General features: G+C 40.3%; 2 protein-coding genes across 4 annotated transcripts in view; both read right to left on the bottom strand.

Moving 5' to 3' along the window:
* poln (polymerase (DNA directed) nu) overlaps positions 1-14976 on the bottom strand; it is an 85555-nt gene extending 70579 nt beyond the window's left edge. Inside the window, exons 1-12 of the mRNA XM_037543725.1 lie at positions 14858-14976; positions 13781-13879; positions 12597-13615; positions 11123-11322; positions 6284-6898; positions 5312-5481; positions 5063-5175; positions 3817-3965; positions 3464-3532; positions 3327-3387; positions 2021-2085; positions 1479-1562 (exon numbers count right to left, since the gene is read on the bottom strand). Of these exons, the coding sequence (XP_037399622.1) occupies positions 1479-1562; positions 2021-2085; positions 3327-3387; positions 3464-3532; positions 3817-3965; positions 5063-5175; positions 5312-5481; positions 6284-6898; positions 11123-11322; positions 12597-13615; positions 13781-13879; positions 14858-14976 (2763 nt within the window). The remainder of the gene's footprint in view (positions 1-1478; positions 1563-2020; positions 2086-3326; positions 3388-3463; positions 3533-3816; positions 3966-5062; positions 5176-5311; positions 5482-6283; positions 6899-11122; positions 11323-12596; positions 13616-13780; positions 13880-14857) is intronic.
* Positions 14977-15684: 708 nt separating this feature from the next.
* On the bottom strand, positions 15685-21760 carry haus3 (HAUS augmin-like complex, subunit 3). 3 transcript variants are annotated; one of them, XM_017718767.2, is made up of 5 exons: positions 21653-21760; positions 19113-20132; positions 17976-18427; positions 17118-17400; positions 15685-16185 (listed from the first exon to the last, which is right to left on the bottom strand). In XM_017718767.2, the coding sequence occupies exons 2-5, from the start codon at positions 20091-20093 to the stop codon at positions 15970-15972; spliced, it is 1932 nt and encodes a 643-aa protein (XP_017574256.1). In that variant the 5' UTR covers positions 20094-20132; positions 21653-21760; the 3' UTR covers positions 15685-15969. The 3 variants fall into 3 exon arrangements, with proteins under 3 accessions (XP_017574256.1, XP_017574259.1, XP_017574258.1); XM_017718770.2 differs by having other exon boundaries at positions 17166-17400; XM_017718769.2 differs by having other exon boundaries at positions 19113-20095; positions 21653-21745.
* Positions 21761-21941: the final 181 nt, after the last annotated feature.

Genomic DNA, 21941 nt, shown 5'->3' with positions numbered 1-21941 from the left:
CAAAGGTCTAAGACTTTTTTATGTACACAGAAGGCCTTTTTCTCTCAAATATTGTTCACAAATGTATATAAATCACTACTCCTTTGCTGAGATAATCCATCCACCTCACAGGTGTGGCATATGAAGATGCTGATTAGACAGCATGATTATTGCACAGGTGTGCCTTAGGCTGGCCACAATAAAAGGCCACTCTAAAATGTGCAGTATTGGTGGGCGGGGGGGACCAGTCAGTATCTGGTGTGACCACCATTTGCCTCACACAGTGCAACACATCTCCTTCACATAGAGTTGACCAGGTTGTTGATTGTGGCCTGTGGAATGTTGGTAGACTCCTCTTCAATGGCTATGCGAAGTTGCTGGATATTGGCAGGTCATATACGCCGATCCAGAGCATCCCAAACGTACTCAATGGGTGACATGTCCGGTGAGTAAGCTGACTGTTGAGAACTGGGATGTTTTCAGCTTCCAGGAACTGGGTAGAGATCCTTTCAATATGGGGCCATGCATCATCATGCTGCAACATGAAGTGATGGTCGTGGATGAACGGCATGGGCCTCAGGATCTTGTCACAGTATCTCTGTGCATTCAAAATGCCATCAATAATGCCTGCCCATAACATAACCCCACCACCACCATGGGTCACTCGATTCACAACGTTGATATCAGCAAACCGCTCACCCACACGATGCCATACACACAGTCTGCCATCTGCCTTGTACAGTGAAAACCGGGATTTATCCGTGAAGAGAACACCTCTCCGACGGGCCAGACGCCATCGAATGTGAGCATTTGCCCACTCAAGTCGGTTACGCCGACGAAATGCAGTCAGGTGGAGACCCCGATGAGGACGACGAGCATGCAGATGAGCTTCCCTGAGACGGTTTCTGACAGTTTGTGCAGAAATTCTTTGGTTATGCAAACCGATTGTTGCAGCAGCTGTCCGGGTGGCTGGTCTCAGACGATTTCGGAGGTGAAGATGCTGGATGTGGAGGTCCTGGGCTGGTGTGGTTAGACGTGGTCTGCGGTTCTGAGGCCAGTTGGATGTACTGCCAAATTCTTTGAAACACCTTTGGAGACGGCTTATGGCAGAGAAATTAACATTCAATTCACAGGCAACAGCTCTGGTGGACATTCCTGCACATTTTAGAGCCTTTTATTGTGGCCAGCCTAAAGCACACCTATGCAATAATCATGCTGTCTAACCAGCATCTTGATATGTCACACCTAGATATACCAGATCTTTGAGTTCAGCTCAAGAAAAATGGGAACAAAAACCAAAGTGTTGCATTTATATTTTTGTTCAGTGTATTTTATATATTATATAATATATAATTATATAATATATAATTATATATTATATTTCTATCTCTCTCACACTCTGTCTCACCCACACACGCACACATGCACACACACGTATAAAATCCAAAAAACATTTTTGTTCACATCATACAGCCATCTCCTACACACACAAAACTGACCAGCCGAAGTTGGGCACTGCTGGACACCAGGAATTGCTGGCCTGCGGCCTGATGAGCTTCCTGCTCCAACTGTTTCAGCTTATTCTGAGACAGAGTGAGAGGGACAGAATGACAGAGACAGAAAAAGAAGCAGACAGAGTCAGAAGAGAGGGGCATTAAAAAAAAAAAAAAGAGAGCGGGACAGACCACACTGTACTTTGTGGACAAGTAAGAGCCAGAAAGCACCAGACTCAGCTATCAATATTAAGGCTCCAGTCTATCTCCCCGGAGCAGAGTTGTCCTCTCAGAATGCTCTTCATCTCAGTCTCTTTAGGCACTGCACTATGCAGTTGTGGTGATCCCTTCTACAGAAGACAAACACTGCTTTCTATTTATAACCTACTGTTGTGTGTGTGTGTGTGTGTGTGTGTATGCATTTGTATTCATACCCCTGAAAGCATGTGTCAATGAGATTAGCAACTCTGATTGCAGCAAAGAAACTGAGCACTGACATATCCTCTCTAACCTCACAGACAGGCTGATTCACACTCTTTCTTTATTACCCCCAGCATGTCTGATGTCTTCTTTAAGTTCTCCTTATCCACATGAATGCTGTGACTCTCCATAGCTGAGAGAGAGAGAGAGAGAACTGGAGTTACTGTCTACTCATATGTATCTCTCCACTTACGAGTGTCTTCTTTCTAAAACATTTGCATTTGTGTATAATGGCTCGAAAAGTTCATATGGAAAAGCAACATTTCATCATATTAAACGGTCTGACTGAATAACAATCCCTGACAATTGCATTTCCTCATCACTGCACTTCAACTCTGCCAAAATAAACTATATAAACAAAATAAACTCCACTGCAATTGCACTGTCCATGTGGCACTCCTGTCAATAAAATGCTGTTGGTGGGAGGTTGGGAGGGTTTAAGTTTTTTAATGTGTTTTAAGAGTGACGAAAAAAAACTTTAGTGGCACTGGAGCCTTAGCAATCACTGCTAGTGCTGTTTTAACACTCAACAACCGGGCTGAGGATATTTATGTCCAAAGTGATTCACTGTTGTTTTTTGTGGAAGTGATTCTTAATTGACTAGCTGTCACAAGCACCGGCATTAGTGACTTTGTGACCAGAGGCTTGCAGAATTGTCGGAGAAACATTGCTAAGCACATTTAAGCGCTGTCCTTCCTTTAACATGTTACAAATGGTCAGTAGTTATGAATGAGCTGGACTGATTTTACAAAATTCTCATTTTGAAGATCATCTCGACAGTACTGGTAGAGAGTCATGGAGGTCACCAACACTGGTGTGAGCTCTCCTAGTCAGACAAGAATCACTTCCACACAAAACAACAATGAATCGCTTAAAACACGCACCGCATTGAAAAGTCCTGAAAAGGAGTGCTTATTGACAGAAAAACAGGGCTGCAGATACATTTTAATTTTGGCACAGTTGAAGCACAATGATGAAGAAATGCAACTGTGAATATGTGATTGTTATTTAATTTTTTATGTCAGGGTGAGACCATTAAGACATTAAAAGTTTCTCTCGTCATTTTACACAGAAATGCAACAGTAAATACATATTTTTAAATCTGCATTTGAATTTGCAAAAACTGAATTTGGATATGATGCCATACTAATCATCTCTTTATATAAAATCCTTTTGATGCAAATGAAAATGATATAGCTCAGAACTAGCTCATAAATATACTCAAGTAGAACTAAACATATATGTCTGAGAACACTCAGGAATGGTTTTGATTACTGTTATGCTAAACTCAAAACCTGAAGGAAGCCAGGCTACTTATATTAAGTTTTTTATCATATTTTTTTTAACATATTGTCCAATTTGCAAAGAATGTACCCGCTAATACTGGAATCATCTTCTGTTCCATGCAGAAGTACAGCTGCCACAGACCATGTGTCTGCCAAAAGAGCAGAGAGAGTATGAGTTTTACAGACTTACAATACAAAATGTATTTTTGGGTCAGAGGAGCGTACCTGTAGCTTGTTCTGGAGTTCTACCATTAGCCTGTGTAGGTGAGACAGATTGGAGATGGCTTGGGTTACCTGTAAAATAAAAAAGAGCGGGAGGGATGGGTGTATCTGAGTGAAAATGAACAGTTGCATGTAAAAATAAACATTCAACCTTCCTGGGTCTAAACAGAGGATGTGTCCATGCGTCCAACTTAATTAGGTCCAAGTACAGGCTGTGAAGGTGTGTATGTGACAGTGTGCGCATGTGTGTGTCCGAACTTTCCTGTTTCTGAGTGCAAGCTGTGGAACAGCTCAGGTACTTTCTGACCTTCTTGTTTGTGTTGTTGTAGGGTGTGAGTGTTTGCATGTGTTCTGACCTTACTGTGTCCGAGCGCAGGCTGTGCAGGGGTGTGTGTGGCTGGAAGTGAGCAGTGCTTGCTGAGCAGGTCCTGGAAGCAGTGGGCAGAGTCTGCAGGGTCTAGTAACCATGCAGCAATCTGAGGATCCAACACCTGGCAAGCAGCCACTGCACAAAAAAAGCCCAGAAAGCTGCATATCTTAATACTGAATAAAGACCAGAATGTACAGAAAGTACAATTTACATAATGTACATCACAGCATGACATCCACTGTAATCCTGATTCTGATTAAACATATTTAATATTAATATTATTATTAATGCAGTGACAGAGTCAAACTGCTCAAGTCAGAGTCATCTGCCCTATAGGCACTAGCAAGCATTGTAGCAATGCAGTGAATACTCACATTGCACAATACTTCCATAGGCCCTAAATGTAGTTAATGAGCCAAAACGTGTTTGGTGTTTGAGTTTTGTCTCTTTAGTTTTTCACTGGGACTATGATGTTAACAAGTAAGTAGCTAACAACAGTAGCATGTTAATCTAATAGCTAAAAAAAAGTGATGTGCATTTTCTGTAGGTTCTGAAACACAATTGATTATTTGTTGACACTTCAATAAAAGAAGTGTACGAGTATAATCACGTTTAAGCAAGAGAGGGACTGCATGTGTGCGCACATAACTCTTTCACACCCTCTCAGCCTCACAGTGTGGCAGAAAACTTTGGAAAACAGTGCGACTGCCAGATATTTCAACTACCTCACTTGGAGCAGAACATGAGTTTTCAGCATAAACTAACTGAAAATACTCATAACTGATTAATTTACAACCAATCCAAAAAGCAAAAGTAAGGAAGTGAGATAATAAAGCGAAGAGAATAAGTGAGGTTGTCTGCTGACATACATGTACATGTTCAGGAGCAGATGTAATGACATGCTTTTGCTCTATGATAGGTGGGGGTGAGGGGGTGGGGGTGAACATGTTAAGATATTATTGGTAAGTATAATGTTTCTTGCCCGCTGAAACACGTTGATGCAACCAAACGTTAGACAGCATTTAGAAATCACTACAATTCCATCAAAGATTACAGAGAATGTAGAGACCTCAGAAATATCTGTTTATTGATGGCAATGTAGACAATGATATTCCACAAACTGGCAACAGTTCTAGTGGGTGTGTGTACCATCCATGATGTGCCCTAGATGGTGTAAAAGGTCTACAGAAGCACAGTTGCCCTGGTATATATAAGAAGGGTTAATATCTTGCCTTGCTTCCAGCTCAGATCTCTGCTGAAGTGCCTGAGTATGGTCCGGAGCAGATCTTTGGATTTATAACATACTAAACTTTGCATTCCACACACCATCTGCAACAGTATCTCTCTGTAACACACACACGCAAACAAAAATATTTATAAAAAGAGCAGTGATTAAGCACTACCGTTTTCTATTGACTCTGCCCTAGTACTACTGTATGTATTTATGGATCATGACCCAGCAGTTTCTGTTTCTCTCACACCTGGTGAAAAGATCCTGGTTGTGTTGGGAGTCTTGCTGAACCCAGACAGGTCTCTGCTCCAGCCTCAGGAGCAGCACTCTCTCTTTAGCAGCTCCAGTCTGGTCTAAATCCAATGACTCCAGACTCTTCTTGAGCAGAACCAAAAGTCCACACACAGCAGGAAGAGGCTTCTGCACAATAGGACACAACAAACATGTAATTGCACACAGTGACTATTACATCTATTCAGGGCCCAGTGAAATAAAATGTTGCAAAGCTTGTATATAGAAAATCAATAAAGTAGTCAAAGCATGCAGAACAATGAACTGCAATCACTTGCAGACAAATTACATGCATAACTAAATAATGCAATAAACACCAAGCAGACTGAAAATTTTATGAATACGAAGTTAGGGATTTAGGAATTAGGGAATACAAGGTCTAGGGATGTTGGAACTGGAATGCAAAGATACTGCTATTGAAGAGGGTAACCAATGTTCGGGATGTTGGTGTGCGAATTAGATAATACGATTATTGGAGTGGGAAGACAATGTTAGAAACACTGTTCTAGGAACACAGTGTTTAGAACGTTAGACTGGGAATGCAATTTTTAATTTGCTGTAGAGGATCAGTTAGGAATGCTGGAAAAAACATTGTTCAGAATGCTGGAATTGGAAAAACAATGTCAGGGATGTTGGAGATGGAATGGAGTGTTACAGATATTACAGCAGGAATCCAATGTTATGAACGTTGGAGTGGGAATACAATATGAGGGATGCCGGCCTGGGAATGTAATATTACGCATGTCGGGAATGGGAATGGGAATACAAAGCTAGGTAAATTAAAATACAGACACAAATGTTAGGGAAACCATAGTGTTTATAAATAGGAATAAAAGGCAGTACGCAATAGAGCAGCCTTCTCAGACAGTCCTGGTTTAAGATAAAGAACACATCTGAAAGTTCACCTCCACTCAGTCTGATCCTCTGATACCTGTTCAGGGTCCAGCTGTGTAGTGCCATCCTGGTAAACCATTGAAACCACCAGTGCTCTTGCTCTGCTAGCCTCCTCCAACACGCATACCCTCTCTTCCTGGGACAGACGGCTGGTATCACAAACTCGTGCATCAGATGGCAAGGCTAGGGTGAGTCTGGATGATGCTGAGATTGCGTATCTCTCCTTGACTCCCTCTGGGTGCTCTGGGTGTATTTGGTTGTCTATTTCTGAAGCAGAGCGCTTTTGTTTGGGGAATTCAGAGATGTAGGAGTGGTTAGTTGTTTTGGTGTCTTGTTTCTTCTGTTTTTTCTGCAGGGTAGAGTTCTGTTCTGGTCTCTCATTTAAAGCCAGAGCACCCTTGTGTGGGTTCAGGAGCTCAGTACTCTTGCTTTGCTGTGTCTGGTGGAGAAGCTTTACTTTAGTGCCTGTAGGGATTGAAGATTGTTGAAAAGGGCTGGAGAATGCTGGCATGCTGGTTCCATGTTTAGGGCATGTTTCCTGGGATAAAGTGATTTTGGGGCCACCCTGTGTAGGTTTTGGAGGCTTCCATTTCCCTGGTTTCTTTGGCGCAACAACAGTTTTGGTCTCCACTCCAGGACTTCTCTTATCCACCTTTGAATTGAAGGCATGAAATAACTAAGTGAATCCATTTCTCCATAAGAAACACATTAAACTGGACGTAATTGAAACAGCTGAGAAAAACAGCCATGAAGAGATGAAAATAATACATGTAGATAAACAAAAGGAACAAAAAAAAAGGAAAAAAGTGAAATATATAAATCTAAAAAGTAAAAACAGATCTGTAACTACTTAAGTCAAATAATTTTCTTTTGTTGATACATCAAAAATTTTATATACATTCATAATAGCTTCTACACTGGTCTTAAAATCCATCTTAAGACTTTTCCTCTTCTAAAGCTCATGGTAAAAGTGCACTCCATATTGTAAGAATCCCTGCCTTAAAAGTTCTTAATGATTCTCATTACCATTTCAAAAGCTTTTTTGCAACGTTTTGTCCTATTTTACTCTCAGTGGAAAAGGATTATTCATGGTGCACAGTTTGAGTCAGAGGACCCAAATAATACTCTGAGAACAATACCCACGGCTAACTAGAAATGTACAAAGCATTCAAAGAACCATTGATATTCTTGATCAATCATGAACTGTGGACTAAATGTATATGCAAGCATTAGAAGAGGAAAATCAACACCCAACCTCAATTTTAAATCAAATTTGGACCAGCTCTTTCACTGACCATGTATTTTAGCAAAAGCAGTAGTGTCACCTACAAATCCAACGGGATCAGGTGAAGTATAAAGGCCTATCTGATTTGCACATTAGCGCCTGCCTGCTGTCTAAACAGAGCCTAACCTTCAACTTTAGTCTCTTAAACAAGCATTTATTTCATCATCTGCATTTTTCCATTATTCATTAAGTTCTGTCTCACCTTGCAATGACTTCATATATATGTCAAATACTAAGCACTGGAAATGCTGCTGCTATTCTTTTCTTTATACACATCTGAACATCTGAACGCCACATCCATACATGCTGGCTGGGCATTTAATTTCAAATCCATGAACATTAATATGGTCTTGGATCTCCACTCTTCTGGGAAGGTATTCCATCAGATTTTTGAACATGGTTGCAGCGATTCACTTCCAGCCAACCACAAGAGCATTAGTGAGGTTCAGCGCTGATGTTCAGTGATAAGCTCTGGCTGCCTGTTCCAGTTCATCTCAAAGGTGCTGGATACAGGGCTCTGTGCAGGCCTCCACAACGAACTCAGCAAGCCATTTCTTTCTGGACCCTGCTTTATGCACAGGAGCCTCCCCAAACTATTGTCATAAAGTTGGAAGCTCACAGTTCTGCAGAATGTCATTGTCTGCAGTAGCATTCAGATTTTCCTTCAATAGAATGAGTGGTTCAGACCAAATAATGAAAAACCCCAGACCATCACATTCTCTCCACCAATCTTTAAAGTTGGCACTTTGCTTTCAGACAAGCAGCATTCTCCAAACCCAGACTCATCTGTCAGACTGCCAGATGGTAAAGATGGTGATTCATTGCTCGTAATGTTCAACGGTGGCGTGCCTTACAGCACTTCAGCCAACACTTGGCATTGTGATCTTGGTGTGTAGCTGCTCAGCCACAGAAATCCAACCCAAAAAGGTAGACAGTTCTTGTGCTGAACAGATGATTTTTGCACACTACACACTATAGGACTGCATTCATGAGCATGTATGGTCTACTGCTTCACTGCAGTGCTACTGTTGGTTATAGACATTTACACTATGATTATATATTCACTTCCAATTCACAATAACAGCACTCAGAGTTGACCTTACGGGGCAGCTTTAGAAAGCAGAAATCTGAAAGTTGCCATGTTGGACAGGTGGCATCCGATCACAGTGCCACATCGAATGTCTCTGAACTTTTTAGTACCCATCACACTGCCAGTGTTTGTCTACAGCCGCTTTTCCACTGCATTGTATGGCTCAAATCGACTCAACTCTACTGGCTTTTGGCACCAGCTACTTGCATTTCCAGTGCAGATATAGAACTCCCTCAATGTGGCTAGAAGTCACAGGGAAGCCACATGAAACCCCAATGACGTAACAGAGACTAATTTTGTTCAGAAGAGGCCCATGGCAGTAAAACAAAAGACAGCTGAAAAAATTAACAACAAGAATTTGGGAAACACTAAATCATAGTTCAGTGGATGAGAAGATTCTGATTGCTTGAAAGGTGACAAGAAATTAAGCTAATCTGGTAGGTAACGTTAGCACGTGTGTTCAGGGCAATAGCGACGATTCTCTCCGACCAATCAGTAGTCTGCACTTTTTCCATGTCACCTTTTGGTATGAACACAACTCACTTGGAACCTTGATGGAGATGATACCACATAGTACCAGGTTTGCCTACTGAAAAACCAAAATAAGTCAAGTAGAGTGGAGCTGAGCTGAGCTGGTTCCATGCAGTGGAAAAGTGGGCTTGTGAAGACTGCATGGTTATATACTTGACTTTATGCACATGTTGGCGCATATGGATGCAACAGGTGTGGCTAAAATAGCTAAACCTACTAATCAGAAGCAGTGTCCATGCAACTTTGGCCATGTAGTGCATTTAAATGGATTCCAGATTCAAATAAATTCACTTGCTTATGTGAGTCTTAATGAACAAACGTCACTGCAAAAGTAGGGCTGTGTGTTTACAGATACTGTGCTCAAGAAAAATGGTCTTATCCTATGATCCAGCACCCAAAGGATGCATCCCATCTATCTTTTCTACGCTGAAACAGCTCTTACTGCGATTATACATTCATCTATTCAGGAAGCACATACCCACAGTGAATTACAGTGCTGCTGAGGACTGCACTATGGCCAATTCTGCATACAAGGAATGCAGAGGTCAATCACTGTAACTTTAACTGCTCCCAGATGAACCATTTCTTCCTGAGTAGAATTTAAAGCAGTTCTAAAGTTCTTTACACAATGAATGCCCAACATAAACATGCAGAAGTTCACACATACACACTACAGGACAAACTTTTGTTGTCAGCAAATCCTAGCAGTGTACAGAAGAGCAGTTTAGAGAGGTCGGGAATCAATTGCTCAAAGAGCTGAAAACTGTATGAATAAAATTCAAGGTGAACACATTTCACAATATCTTTGAGGCTACTTTGCAAGTTGTTTTCACACCTAGATTATTTAATAATGTCCATATCAGAGCAGAGCTTTTGTGATATTTTATCATTCCTATTTTAATTCACTAACCTATCATAGCATAAAATTTAGATCTATTCTCCCTTAAATTTTTTTATAAAATGCATCATGTTGCCTGTTATGTTGCATCAAAAAGATGTTTAAGAATCAAATGCTTCATTACTGTTCATCTGGAGTTATGTTAACAACAACATGACCCTCTATTAAGACTCAGAATTTTAGTCTATGCGGGTCATGCACAGTACAGCGCTGATGTGCACTTCATCATCATCATCATCATTATTATTATTATTATCATTATTTTCATTATCATCATTATTATTATTATTATTATTATTATTATTATTATTATTATTATTATACTGCACCAAACGTACCTCTTTAAAACCTGTTGTCACCTGCATAAAACATCTTCATTTAATTTATTATGTGAGCACCTCTTCAGGGAAATGTTTATGTGCAATATATTGAGGTACAGACTCCAAGTTTAAGCACCAAGACTTACATTTTTACAGTAATAAAATATAAATTATATTTACAGCTTTCAATTTAAAATAAATACTTTGATGATGTTCAATGCAAGTAGCCACCAAGTACTCCCCATACTCGTACTTTCTCATCCTGTATACCAACAGATATACAACAAGGGTAATTAAATCTATTGGACAATATGTTGAAGAAGAAGAAGAAGAAGAAGAAGAAGAAGAAGAAGAAGAAGAAGAATACTAAGCCTAGAGCTCACAAAATCTGGCTTCTGTCTGGTTAATGTCTACAAAATTGTCCAAGTTTCCCATCAGTGTATTTTTAAGAGGAGAAACAGAAATAAATCAATCAATTTAAACTGCTATGCAAGCTTTGTATGATTTCTTTAGCAAAGAGTACAACTACTGAGACAGCTTGGGTTCATTAAGACAAACCTAATTATCACCAAATACAGTGATATATTTAGAAAATATCATTATATCAAATATTATTAACACTGCACAACACTAACTATAAGGCAAGGGTTCCCAATACTGCTCCTAGAAAACTATGATCCTTCAACCCTAAACTAAGACACCAGATCCAGGCAATTAACATGGGAATATTAGAGCCAGATGAGATAACTCACTTTCCAGGGTGGCAGATCTCTGGGACCAGAAGTGAAAACCCCAGGTATAAGCCTTCTTCCATTATTCCCATTTTCCTGTGAGAGCTCCTGGTGGCTGGTATGTGTATCTGGGACCATAGAATCTGCACTGTCCTCTTGCTCAATACTCACTTCAGCTTCCATCTGGACATTTCTCTCACCTGGACGAGGTGTGAACAAATCTGTACAACCACACATGCACACGTACACACAAACACATGTAAGTTGATAACAGACATCGTTGTGCTCCTTTCAGCATAGCTGACTGTGACAATTGTGTTATTAGATAAATCAACTTAATATCAACTCTAAGAATATGTACGCACGCATGCTGTGTATATTTCACTGCATATTTATGTATATTTATTATAGCAAAGATGCTTCTGAAATCAGCTTTAGATGCTTTTGGGAAACAATGAAGTATTACATTTTCACAATGTGTAATCGTTATTATTACTTAGGAAGTTTTTTTTCCCAATGTGATGATTTTCACCTTTGAATCGTCATCAGAATTATTATGTTAAATCAATGCAAAAATAAAACAGCAAATTATAAATAATAGAATCAGTTTTGGTCTTGATCAAGAATTTTCATTTCGGTGGATCACTGAGAATGATTTTTACTCAGCCTCTCACATACTGCAGTGAACTAAACTAAAACAGGTCCAATTATGCTCTCTCTAAATGAAACATGCAGTTTTTTAGTGTTGAGTACTTGCACACATATTTGCTGTGTTCTTTTATCTCTTATTTCCACAATAAGTACTGAAAAACAGTAACGTTATTTATCTCGATAGCACTAAATATTGTCACACTGGAAATCCCAACTTTGATATCTATTCAATCAACATTTGCAGTGTAGACTGTTTGTGGAAAAGTGCAAATGGACACTCTCTTTGATGAGCAGATTATGCAAAAACTAAAGAATACTGTCAGTTCAGAATCAGAATTGGGAAGTTTCTTTTAGCAGTTTTAATCTGTCTAGAAACAGATGTTTTGAATATAGGGTAAAACCTATCATTTACTGCTGACTCATGAGTACCTGTATCACAAATACCATGTAAAAAGAAAAGGTTGAACTGTTTTCAGGCAACTAAAACTAGCTGATGTCTGCAAACTGCCTGGTTGTGCTGTAAATGCAGCCTTTTTCTTAAACTAAGCCAGAGAAAAATAAAATACTAAGCATCTTAGACAAGGCTGTTTTACAAGCACAATACAAAACATTTTATTGCAGTTTTGAATTTCCTCTGCTCTAATACACCTGATTCAACGTGAAGGACTTGAAAATTAGTTGAATCAGAAGGGACAAACGCTAAGCTGCATAATGTAGAGGTCCCCCAGGATTCCTCTAAAGAACCATTTAAGCGCTTAAGCACGGTTGCTTTGATGCTGAACAAACATACTAAAACAAAAGAGTCTGAGCTCCTCCTACTGGGTGCTTTGAGCATTACACTTACCAGTTTTGTTACAGGTGCTGTCCCATTCCCCTGGTCCTGACTCCTCCATTTCTTTAACTGTATACATTGATCCATCATCCCTGACCATTCTGCCTTGGTCAAACCCTCTGGCTTTAGTTGAAGTAAGAGGAAAGCTGGGTATATAAAACACCTTTTGAATTGGCTCTTGCAAATTGTTCTCACTTGGACGAAATAGTTCATTTGTATTGTCATCAAAATTAGATGAGTCAGCTAGGTCTAGACTACTCTTCAGAAGCTCTCTCTTAGAACTCTCTGCGATGTCTTTCAAATGGCTGTGGCACAGTAATGGTTGTAATTTATTTCCTTTTTGTCCATTTCCACATACTACACTTTCTTTGTCAGGGCCCTCAGACCAAAGTCCATTCAACTGAATCTTCTCTGACATTCCAACTTCCTGATCTTTCCTTTGCTTTGGCATTGTCATCACTCCCTCAACTGTTTCCATTTTTCCTTCAAAGCAGTCAGCTTCCATCTTCTTAGAACTTCCTTCCCTATTTTGCCTTCCAAAGTCACTCTTCTGCTCTTCAATAAAGTCCTTGGAGCAGCTCATTGCAGGCATCTGCAGATGACTAAAGCTCCATCGCTTCCGAGGAGGAGCGCGAGTCACTCTCTCTGCTTTGAATACATCCTCACTGAGGCACATTAGTCGAATGTTTTTCTTTGTTCTGGAGATTTCTCTCTGTTTCTCTGGTACCACTATGGCATCTGGTACAGCCTGTGGATCTTCCCAGTCAGAAAAGTCTTTCATAGGGAATGGCTCTTCGCTTTGTGTATGTATCTTTAGAATATGGTTTCCAGACACTGTAATCTTATTATCATTTAATGCTAACAGACTGCCGTCAAGTCCATAATCCCTGAGCTTCAAACTGCCTGGTTCATCGGTTTCCCATTCACTAAACGTGTTATCTTTAGACTGGAACAGTGAAATGGCAGGCTGACTTGGGAGCTCCATCTCGGGGGAATGGTTATAAAATCGCCTCCCTTTCTCCTCATGGAGACTGCAGAGAAAAAGACTAATGATGAACTGTTATATCCCCATATTTAAAAAAAGATTATGTATACTGGCACTGAGGCCCACTTCCAGGACATTTCTGCAGATGTAAGACTTCAAGAGGCAATTATGATGTGTAGACCTGAGAAAATAACTGGGCATCTATACTCACAGTCTCCATGGTGGCTTAATGTAGTCGCTGGACTCTGTAGGGATTGTCTGGGTAGACTCCACTGCTCTCTCCATCAGGGAGCTGGAGCCAAGATGAGGCCTGTGCCAAGGTGTGATTCACAGTATACGTATAACACACAATTAGCAGTGCAAGGGCAGTCTTTCAACTTTATTTCAAGGTAGCTAAAAAGTACAGAGAAAGTAATTTCTCAACTTACACTTCTCAACACACAGCTAAATATGTTCAAAAAACTCACACGTTGGTCTCTCTGAGGAGCTCAAGATGTGGGTTATAGTTGTAGTTGTCTTGATTCTGTGACAGCTTGACATCTCCAGTGAAGGAGTCCACTATAATAAAATAAAATTGAAACAAAACACTATACTTCTCTGTCCTGACGGAACAACAATTACAACTCAACAACAAGTTATCGGTAAACACTCTGGCCTGGTTTCCTGAACATGAATTAAGCACAGTCTTGAAGTAGACTGCAACACCGACACCAACAAGATTTTTATAGCAGTCTGTCCACAGAAACTAATGGTATAACTGCAAAGTGACTTCTTAACATCACAATGAAATACTAAGACAATGTGCATCTGTGGACACAATTAATCATGCCATGTAATACATTGCACTTCTGAAAAACCCAATGATCAACTCCTCCTGGCTCTCAGCTCTAGCGCTGCTAGTATGCCAATTGTCTTTATTTGAATTTTGTTAGTAAGATCATGAAAATAACAAATCGTGGGATAAATGTTTTGTTACACCATCTAACAGAAAGACTGATTAAATTCTGGTTCCGAGTAGGATTAGCATAGATAATTCTGCATACATCCTCAGTATAACTCAGTGAAAAACCATGGTTATTTTACAGAGCAAACTTTCACAAAGGAATTCTGTTCTGTACAGTTTTAATTAATACATGTGACCCAACTAATCAAAACCTTTAGGATCATCTAATATAAGAGCCAAGTGTGCTGGAACTAAACTTTCTAGGCCATTAGATACCAAGAACCAGAGATGGGCTCTCTTGTTTAAACCCATATGACATTAGCAACTCCTGCTGCTGTCCCTAACTCACTGTGTCTGGTCCTGTGTATTCTGCCAGCATACTGTGCCCTCAGCGCAGCCATGACGGTCTGTGCAGCCAAAGACAGAGGGCCTGCAGTCAGAGTGCTGCAAGAGGGACTCTCCATTTTGTCTGCACCTCTCCACACTCACTGCCTGTCTTAAAATATGGAAAAGTAGTGTTCAGCGCATAGACAAGTTATTTTTCACATGTTGCATAGCTGCTCTGTAAACTGCAAAAAAAAAGGAGCAACTACAGTTCTGACCAGACATTTTAACTTAATGTTGTGTTAAAATAAATAAGAAGAAAAAATATCCTCTAACTAAAATAAACTTTCCCAAACTTAATTTTAAATGCACCTTTTATTCGCTGCATTCAACACAATTGGAAAGGAAAAAAATGTGGCATGTGTCCATCCTTTTGCACGTGACACGTTTTGTTTTTTCTTTCTCACATTACGTCGCTTGTAGCAAATGTTTACTACATTTTATAGATATATGCTATATTTAAGCCAATTCCCTTTATGCAAGGGATTTATTTGCAACCAGAAAGTCAACAGAACACAATTTGACCAGGAGTACCCAAATTAAGATTTTGGGTGTAATTAAAATTCAAACCAAGCACCATGTTTTACAGCTCTGATGTACAAGCTCATATACAGCAAGTCTATTGTTGGCTACATAAATCACCCACTTCTGCCTTCCTGAAGTTGCTGTTTTTCTGGGACAAAGAACACCTAGCTATAATAAGCTAATACTCCTTGAGCTTCACATCTAACAATACCTGAGCAATCACATAAAAACCTCATATTTCATAAGCAGAAAAGAGTCGAGAATTGGGTCTATGCTTTTTATTTGTAATAACAATGTTTCTTGATAAAAATGTCAATTCTTCAGCATTAATTACACAAAAAGACAAAGTGCACTTTCTAGCCAAACAAACAAAAAAGAAAAGGCACCAGAACAGAAAGGTGCATGAATGCACAATAGACTCTGAATGAAAGCAGCACTACATCTCATCAGGCTACAGATTCAAGGCCCATTTCTACATGTTGAGCCCATATGAACAGCCATCATCACAGATACAGGGTCACTGCTGCAAACAGCCCTGTTTATTCAACCTATTTAGCACCAGTCCGGACTTCCATTTCCCTCACGGCCTTGCTGAGCAGCGTAGGGTCCAGGTGGAAGTAGACATACAGTTCTCTTTCTCGTCTGAGGGTGGCACTCTGCTCCAGCTGAGCCCTTTTGATCCTCAGGTCTCCCACAATGCCCTGTAGCAGCTTATACAGATTTTTCTGCTTCTCTTCCAGCTCACTCAGAACCACAGACAGCTCCTACAAAGAGACAAAAATAGACAGAGGCCTTAGAGATTTTTAACACTAAACAAGTTGCACAACAAGTCCTCGCTGTATTATTTCTGCTTATCTGTCTGTGAAAATAAAATTACATACTATTTTGCAGTGGTTCATTATTCTTAGTTCGATGTAATAAAGGGAAACATGAATATAGACAGCAAAAAAATTAACATACAGAAATTTAAGCAATACTGATGCCTAAATTAACTATATAAAACAAAGAATAAAAAAATTAAAACAAAACAAAAATTACTTTTTAACCTATTGCCACAGCTTTTGAAGGTATGCATAGATTACAGCTGTACAATACAAATGGTACTTCATATTCTGACAATATTACTACACTGCCAATACAATATATATCTTCCAATACATTAACAATACCATACGCAATATATTTTTAAAAATTGGAATCCTTCAATGTGGTTAAGATTTTGCCTGTTTTCATTTTTGCTAAGCACCCTCAGAAAGCTATCTGGCACATTGGGGTCAGTTAAGCCACTGCCACTAATAACACACAATAAAACACTTAAAAAGCTGATAAAGATATCAGTTAAATTATATATTGTGCAGCCTTAATGAGGATAACTGCAGGAATTACAGTAATAATACATGACAAGTACAGTAAGTGAAAAAGAAACAAAAGGTGTATCAAAACAAGAAACCAGTAAGAATTCAGTGATCATCCAACACAGAAGAGAAAGCAAAACTGTGTTGTAAAGTTGAGCTCAGACATGAATAAGAAAGATGTAAACCCTCCAACAAACAGCCAAACCTCTTGCGCTCCCTTAACAGCAATTCAATGTGCCATGTAGTCAAAAAGTACATACAATAAGAAATAACTCACATTGCCTTTGAAGTTTCAAAGTGGAGGATGGCAGCGAAGAAAAGGAAGAGAAAGGAAGACATACCTGTGCGTTAGGGCAGAGCTCCTGAACAGGTGTGGCTGTAGCTTGTACCTGCGACCTCACAAGAGGCTGCATGATGAGGGAGTAAGCTGCACTCTCCAGAGCGTCTCGATCCCGCTCCAAACGCACACCAGCGTAGCCCTGCTCACGAGATGCCCTTTCCAAAGCCTCACGAACGGAGAGAAGCTCCTCAAGCAAGCCAGAGGCTTTAGCCTCCAACCTCCCGAATGTCTGAAGAGGATCCTTACACTCAGAGGTCTGCCCCAGCTCCAGAACCTGCAGGAGCCTGACACACACATACACAACAGAAAACAGCCAATTACATAAATGATGTAAAGTTAAGGAAACCAAACTGAAAGTAAAATAAGATTAAATTAGAAACTTTGAAATTTTCCTATTACCCCAAATATAGTTAATAAGCAAAGACATGTTTTGTGTTTGAATTTAATTCACGGTTTTGTAGCTACAAGGCAAATAAATAACTAGTGACGGACAATACACTAGTATTTTACCAGTGTGTAAACTGCATCACACACTTACACACAGTAATTCCACACAGACTTGCTCAGGTGCTTTTAGATTCCATATGACATAATGAGATTCTTTCCATCTATAAAAACAGACATCACATGCGTCCGTTGCTTGATAGCTACATCTGCGCTCCAGTATACAAATAAAGTTGTGAACTTCAGACAACAAAAGTCTTAGCTGACTTGCTAAACTTTGGGTTAGAGAAACATTGTATGAATTAGATTTTTGGATAAATAATCTTTAATGAATTCTAATAAACATTTTAGTGAGACTACAAAGACTGTGCAACAAAACAGCTGAAGTCTGTTTCTACAGTAATTAATTTCTTACTTGCTAAAGGCGCTATCCTTTAAACCGATGACCGTCTTTGCATTAGGCCCAAGGCAGGGCATCTGGGTCAGTTCAGGCAGGGACAACGTGCTCAGTCTCTGAGCTGCAGCCTCAGATGACCCCTCCAGTCTCTGGACTACCTCCTGCAGCTGTGCCACAGTCCTCCTCCCGTTGCGGAGCTCTGCATCCTGGGCCAGACGCACAAGCTCGAACGAGGCCTTCTGGCGGAGGAGCTGGTCCCTGACCTCGGCCTGCCGAGAAGTGTAATAGTTCTGCCGGGAGATCTGAAGGGCCAGATCACCACGCACCACAGGCACGTTAAGCAGACGGGCACTTTCCCGGATAGCCGAGCGGACAGGGTCGCGCATCAACATATCAAGGTCAGACTGGATGGATAGGAGCTCGGAGTGCAGAGCAGGCTCACGCCAAGAGGCCTGCAGGGAACCAAGGGGCTACATATGGGAGAGAAAGAGAGAGAGACACAAAGAAACAATGAAAAAATAAGTTATGACAATGTTAGAGCAGAGAATAGAGCAGAAAAAGAGCAAAAAGAGTGTGTTAAACCTTATGAAAAAGAAATGAACCATAGATGCTGCAATATTACAGTGACTAAATGTACAGTGTCACTGGAAATATGAGAGAAATCTAACTTTTTATTGAGGCACTATTATTTTCATAAATAAACAAATACACAATATACATAGGACAGGGATCTAAATATTGGTCCTGGAGAACTAAGCCAGTTTGGTGATTTCCTGCTCAAAACATATATACTCAAACCTGGAAACTGACTCTGACCCAGCGTTCCATCAGTGACAGTGGTGCGGGTAAACCACCAAACTGTGCTAAACTCCTGGAACTGACTGTAACTGGCCTAGAAAGTAAACAAAATCTTCAAAAAACATACTGCATTCAGCATACATTATCCAGCTGATCATTTGGTCATAATTAATTATTCATTTGCTATGGAAACAAAACCACACTAATACACGTGACAACTTCAGGAGCTTGTTTTTACTGTAATTGTTTTTACAAGTACACTAAAATCCACACACCACTGTACAGTATTGAACCTGACACTGTTACACCCCTATTAGTGTCTAAGACAGTCTAATTTTAATCTGTTGTATGCCATACCTGTGTTTGGCTGCTAAGCTGCTCAGTAAGCCAATCCTTCAGCGCCTGGTCTCCCTGCTCATCGGCCTGCTCCTTCAGTAGCTGATATTGTACCACCATGTGAGCCCATTGCAGCTGGGCCATCTCCTTCCTCCTACTCTCCACCACTTTCTCATCTTCCTCTTCCTCACATTCACTGCAACAGCTCAGCTCCACTGGCTGGAAGCGCTTCACGGAAGAGCTTTCCACCATATCGGAGATGCCTTGGAAGAACTGTCGCTGGGTGTAACCAGCCAAAGCCTTAGTGTTTCGCTCCTCCTGGTGGAGGTAAGGCTCCAGGGGCAGTTGACACAGCAGCACGGGTGTGCCTGACTGGGCAGCTACTGCTGGGATGGCTCCATCCTTTTTCTCTATTAATGGGACCTCAGCATTGAAGAAACCAGCAAGCTTTGTGGTCTCCTTCACAAGACCTTCTAAACTGGCATTGGTGGCTGCATTTTCAACTGCGAGGGCTGAATTGGCATCTTTCACTGCAGTGCTTCCTTCCTGGTGGAGTATTTGAGCCGCTGATGAGTCTGCTCCACGGCTAGCAGCCAGCACTTGGAGCTTCTTCAGCCTGCGCAGTTTCAACTGCTTCTCTTTCCGTAAAGCCTGGAGTTCAGCCTCCAAATCTTCCACAGAAACATCTCCCTCTACACACAACGAAGGGAGAGACCCTCGAGCACCTACAGTTCCATTATTTGTTCTGCATGACTTCAGCAGGTCCTGAAGTGTTGCTTCATCTAAAATGGGTTTTCCAGATTCTTGTAGGACCCGAAACGCCTGCACTTCTTCTGGCGTGAGGACATTGTTTTGGTTTACTCGATGACAGAAGAAGCGCAAAAGATGTAGGTTGTCCGGTGCAGCATCAAACAACCAGTCAAATTCTGAACCTTTCAGCGAAGACACACCTGGATAACCCAACCGCGAGAGGGCCTCGACGAACCTCTCCCCATTGAGCATGACTGAAATCGGATCCCCCAAACAAGATTACACTTTACCCTGCAGTAAATTTTGAGATAAGACAGCTTTGATTTATTTCAGCAGTGAATAACTAAAAAAAAAATGTCACTCTTTAAAAAAGTGGGCACACAAAGTTTTTCAGTGATGCCACAGAAGAACTACTCCTGGTGATAACTAAAGATCTATATTTTAGAGCATGATTAAGAGTTGAAAGGTTTTTATGTTTTGAAAAGGTTCTTCAGTCATATGGGTAAAAAAATGGGACCTTCACACCTTGCTTTCATTCATATGTAGACATGTGTCAATAAAATCTCATGACAAAGTAACAACAGGATTGCAGGTAATCCATGACAAATGGTTTTCTTGTTGTTCCCCACAATCTCCAGTCAGAAGGACACAAATTTGTTTAAATCAGAAGGGGCACCTTCCACCACATCTCAAACAACAATCCTCAGGTCAGCAACTTTTAATAACAATAATGTGTCAATCAAGCCACCTAAAAGGGAATTTCCACGATATGTTCCTAAATTTAAGCAAGATTCAATCGCTGACAGGTAAATAAAATTATTTAGAAGGTCGTGAGGTGAAATCGTTCATTGTAGGGAAACTTAGACACTTTTTACAGCACAAAACAAGTCACTATCCAAAATGAACAGTGAACCAACATGTCTAATGTTTTATTGCATGCAAGGCTGATGATAGTAAAACATTGGTAAAACGGAAAAGAAAAAAAAAGTTTGTATTTTTACTTACAGCGTCCTACACCTTTCCACTCGAACAGATTTTAAAAATGTTTTAAGCCAAAATCTTATAAAACAACTGTCAAGCATTAAGCCTATTCATAACCATTTCATAGAAGCTTTGTGAAGCAGCTTTCGGGAAAACTCAGATTTCCGATTCTTGTCACCACTGTAAACAATTCACCACGTCCTCCACAAAAAGGGAGCATTTTACATCAAATCAAATGGTCTGAAAGACCATTTTCATCTGAGCGATTGCATGGAAATGAAAAAATTGCTAAATGTCTCTTTATGGCAGAGGAACGAAGTCAGCTAACGTTACAAGTCTTCTTCAGAACGAACGTGGTTTTTCTAGCTAACCTAGCTAGTTAACGTTATTTAACTCTAACCTACAAGGCCCAGAGGAAAAAAAACAAAGGAGACTAAAAAACATTCAGCAATTTACCTCACAGATATTAGCTGCAATGCTTTCAACCAGCGACGAACTGTGAAAATTAACCGAGGAACAGTGAGCTAACTAAAGTTAGTTACGGACAACATAACAGCTACTGTCGGGGGAAAAAAACAAAGTGCCTAAAACGCAGTTAAACATTAACATGTGTTCGTTTGTTTCAACAAAACAACCCAGACCGAATAAACGCATCACAACCTGTGTGCTACGTTTCTCTGAGACTGTGAAGTTAGCCAGCTAGCTAGGGCAGTTGGCTAGCTTAGCTAGGTGCGAAACGGTGATTCTGAGAGAATTTCAGAGGGAAACTGTCTGATTAAATCGTGAGCAGAGGCAAATCCTTTGATACAACAGTAGATATGCTGAATTACCGTGCGCTGACGCCGCTGGCTAATCTCTGAAGGCTGTGGGTGTCTGTTGGTCTCAGGAAGCTCGTTCAAAACTACAGAAACGAAAAGGGCGCGCTGCTGGCTACGTCATCTCAACTGGGCGGGGCTTCACTTTAAAAATTATATCTGCATTTTTGGCGCATTTAAATTCATCCAGATTGCACAAACAATTGCACGTACATTTTAAAGACAGGCCAGTAGTCGAAACAAACGTGTATTCACTAGTATTTATCATATTTTGATGTAATATTCTTAAAACAGACAGTGTTGA

Source organism: Pygocentrus nattereri, chromosome 2 (assembly GCF_015220715.1).
Source record: "Pygocentrus nattereri isolate fPygNat1 chromosome 2, fPygNat1.pri, whole genome shotgun sequence".
NCBI lineage: Eukaryota > Metazoa > Chordata > Actinopteri > Characiformes > Serrasalmidae > Pygocentrus > Pygocentrus nattereri.
The sequence above is the reverse complement of the archived record's forward strand: the minus strand, read 5'-3'. Positions and strand labels throughout refer to the sequence as shown.

What these genes read in the sequence shown, in the direction of transcription:
- haus3 (XM_017718767.2), bottom strand. Translation starts at nt 20,093, where the DNA reads ATGCTCAATGGGGAGAGGTTCGTCGAGGCCCTCTCGCGGTTGGGTTAT. An exon ending in AAGGATAGCGCCTTTAGCAA is followed by an intron (nt 17,401 to 17,975) that starts GTAAGAAATTAA and finishes TGTGTGTGTCAG; the next exon opens with GCTCCTGCAGGTTCTGGAGC. An exon ending in AGCTCTGCCCTAACGCACAG is followed by an intron (nt 16,186 to 17,117) that starts GTATGTCTTCCT and finishes GTCTCTTTGTAG; the next exon opens with GAGCTGTCTGTGGTTCTGAG.